Source organism: Babylonia areolata, chromosome 6, assembly GCF_041734735.1.
Source record: "Babylonia areolata isolate BAREFJ2019XMU chromosome 6, ASM4173473v1, whole genome shotgun sequence".
Classification (NCBI taxonomy): Eukaryota; Metazoa; Mollusca; class Gastropoda; order Neogastropoda; family Buccinidae; genus Babylonia; species Babylonia areolata.
Genome location: NC_134881.1, coordinates 29,175,004 through 29,177,503, shown reverse-complemented (window position 1 = coordinate 29,177,503; position 2,500 = coordinate 29,175,004). Strand labels below are relative to the sequence as shown.

Genomic DNA, 2,500 nt, shown 5'->3' with positions numbered 1-2,500 from the left:
CAAGACCCTGCAGGCTAGGAAGGTTCCAGATTTCCCCGACAACTCTTCTATGGGGAGCTGGCGCATGGCAGATGCAAAAAAGAAAGGGGGGGGGGGGGGACGCCAAAAGAAGACATACAGAGATAAGTGCAAGGCCAACCTCAGGTGGGTAATTTAGTTAACTGGTGGTGCCTCAACCTAAAAAAAAACTGCAGTGAGGACATTCGAGGAAGACCGTCGCCAGCGCGCCTTGCAGCCGCTGGAGATCGGCGACACAGAACTTCCTCTGCCCCCCTGCCCTGCCTGCTGCTGTTCCATGCCTCACCTGTTGTAACACATGTGCTTCCGCCGTTGGGCTGCTGCAAGGCCAGGTGCGTGTCCACCGATTTTGGCACAACGCATCATCCTCCTCGATTCCCGAGAGACAACCATGTTGATCACACACACACACACACACACACACACACACACACACACTCACACACACACTTGTCAAGACCAGCACAAGACTACCCACCAGAGACGGCCCGGCAATGCCGCTGCTTTTCGGTGTTGTCTGTCCTGGTTTAATCAATCAATCATAATGATGCACGACGCTGCCTCCTGAACCAGTCTTTGGGAATCGATTTGTCTCCGGGAAAAAAAATTGATGACGAAGCGTGCTTCCTTTGTGATCTGTAATATTGATAATAATGATAATAACAACAACAGTAAGAAGAAGAACAAAACAAGAACAAAAATAATGATAAATACGTACAACGCTCATTGCCCTTATGCGTACTGGCATCTTATGACGAGTTCTGTCAGTGTGATGAGTGTTATCAGCTTCCTGGCCCCGAGATCACCTCAGCTGTTGGCTGGGCTATATAAACCTGAATATGCATGACGACTTAACAACTATCTCAAAACACACACACACACACACACACACACTCTCACTCTCTCTCTCTCACACACACACACACACACACACACACACACACACAGGTTTTCGTTCTGTTTCTAAAAACGTGTTTTGATGAGGCGAAAGTCTGTCCACCAATGCACTTTTCTCCCTTATTCCGCTGTTCTAAATCAGAGGTATCATTTAATTTTTTTTTCTTTTCTTTTTTTTTTTTTAAACCAACAACAACACAGACTGGAGGTGGAAAAATGTCAAGATTCCAATTGCCCTGAATGGTCTCTGAGGTTTACGACAGCACTGAAGACAATAGTGTGAAAGGTCACTCGGTCTTATCCAGGAAAACTACACAGATAATAAGACACACCCAGTTACTCAGGTAATACAACACGGTATACATCACGATACGTCCGTGCATCCAAAAGAGGATTCACAAACTGAAAACGGTTACGCGAAGAGCACTAATACGCAAAAATACACAGTTTCAGTTTCAATTTCTCAAGGAGGCGTCACTGCGTTCGGATAAATCCATACACGGTACACCACATCTGCTAGGCAGATACCTGATCAGCAGCATAAAACCCGACGCGCTTAGTCAGACATTGAGTGCATGCAGAAAATGTGTGTACCTAACAGAGTGGATTTCAGTTACAAAACACTCTCGTTGCCATGGGTTCTTTTTTTCAGTGCGCATAGTGCGTGCTGCACACGGGACCTCGGTTTATCGTCTCAGTTTGATTTTCCAGTCAAACATGGGAGAAAGGGCGAGAGTGGGATTCGAACCCAGACCCTCACGGACTCTGTAGTGACAAGATGAACGTCTAACCTTTCTGCCACCATTCACACCGAAGAACTAACGCGAGCTGTGAAGGAAAGTGACTAGTCACCACGCAAGTTCGGCACTGCACTGACTGACTGGCCTGGAACAGCTGGCTGGTTCACTCAACCGTAACTCTGCACTGGAGGCCCTCTTGTAAGGTAGCCCTGAGGTTTGACAGCGGTGCTCTCATTACTTTTCATAGGAACATGAAAGCTCTGTTACCTGGGAACATGGAGGTTCTCTTCCATCCATTCCGTCTCCACAACAGCGTTCTAAGTGTCAGGACTCACCCCATTCAAACAACGCAACCCTCAACCCTGAACAACTCAGCTTGACCTTAATCACTAACGGCGCCAGCAAACAGGTCGTTAAACCCGTCTCCAAGGCTAGGTCTCCACAATAGTGGGAAGCCCCGCTACACTGGACAAAGACGCCGCTGGTTTGAACGTGCTCAACGCCCCCTGCTGCTGCTGCTGCTGGCGCCCTCTGGCGGTGGCGTTGGCGGTCTTGATGACAGGGAGGTAACCCAAGGAAGCGCTGTGACGATTGCTGAGCGACGGATGCACGGCGTCGGGCCGGAAGTGGGTGATGTCGCCCCTGGAATGAATCGAGTGGAGAGCGGGGAGACTGGGCGACTTGGACAGCGCCGGGCGACGACGCACCAGCTCTTCCCCCTCCCATTCCCCCTCCTCCTCTTCCTCCTCTTCTGCTCCGTTGCTGCTTCGCTGCGACGATGTGACCGCCGGAGAGGGGTATGCTAACCCCAGCCCCAACGCCAACCCCGACCCCGGCCCCAGCAC

At 50.3% G+C, this 2,500-nt stretch overlaps 1 protein-coding gene across 1 annotated transcript in view; it reads right to left on the bottom strand.

The window, feature by feature from the left end:
• LOC143283357 (uncharacterized) overlaps positions 1–2,500 on the bottom strand; it is an 8,592-nt gene that overhangs the window by 2,075 nt on the left and 4,017 nt on the right. The window contains exon 2 of the mRNA XM_076589563.1: positions 1–2,500. This exon is cut by the window's left edge and continues 2,075 nt beyond it; it is cut by the window's right edge and continues 479 nt beyond it. Within this exon, the coding sequence (XP_076445678.1) occupies positions 2,087–2,500 (414 nt within the window). The 3' untranslated portion in view covers positions 1–2,086.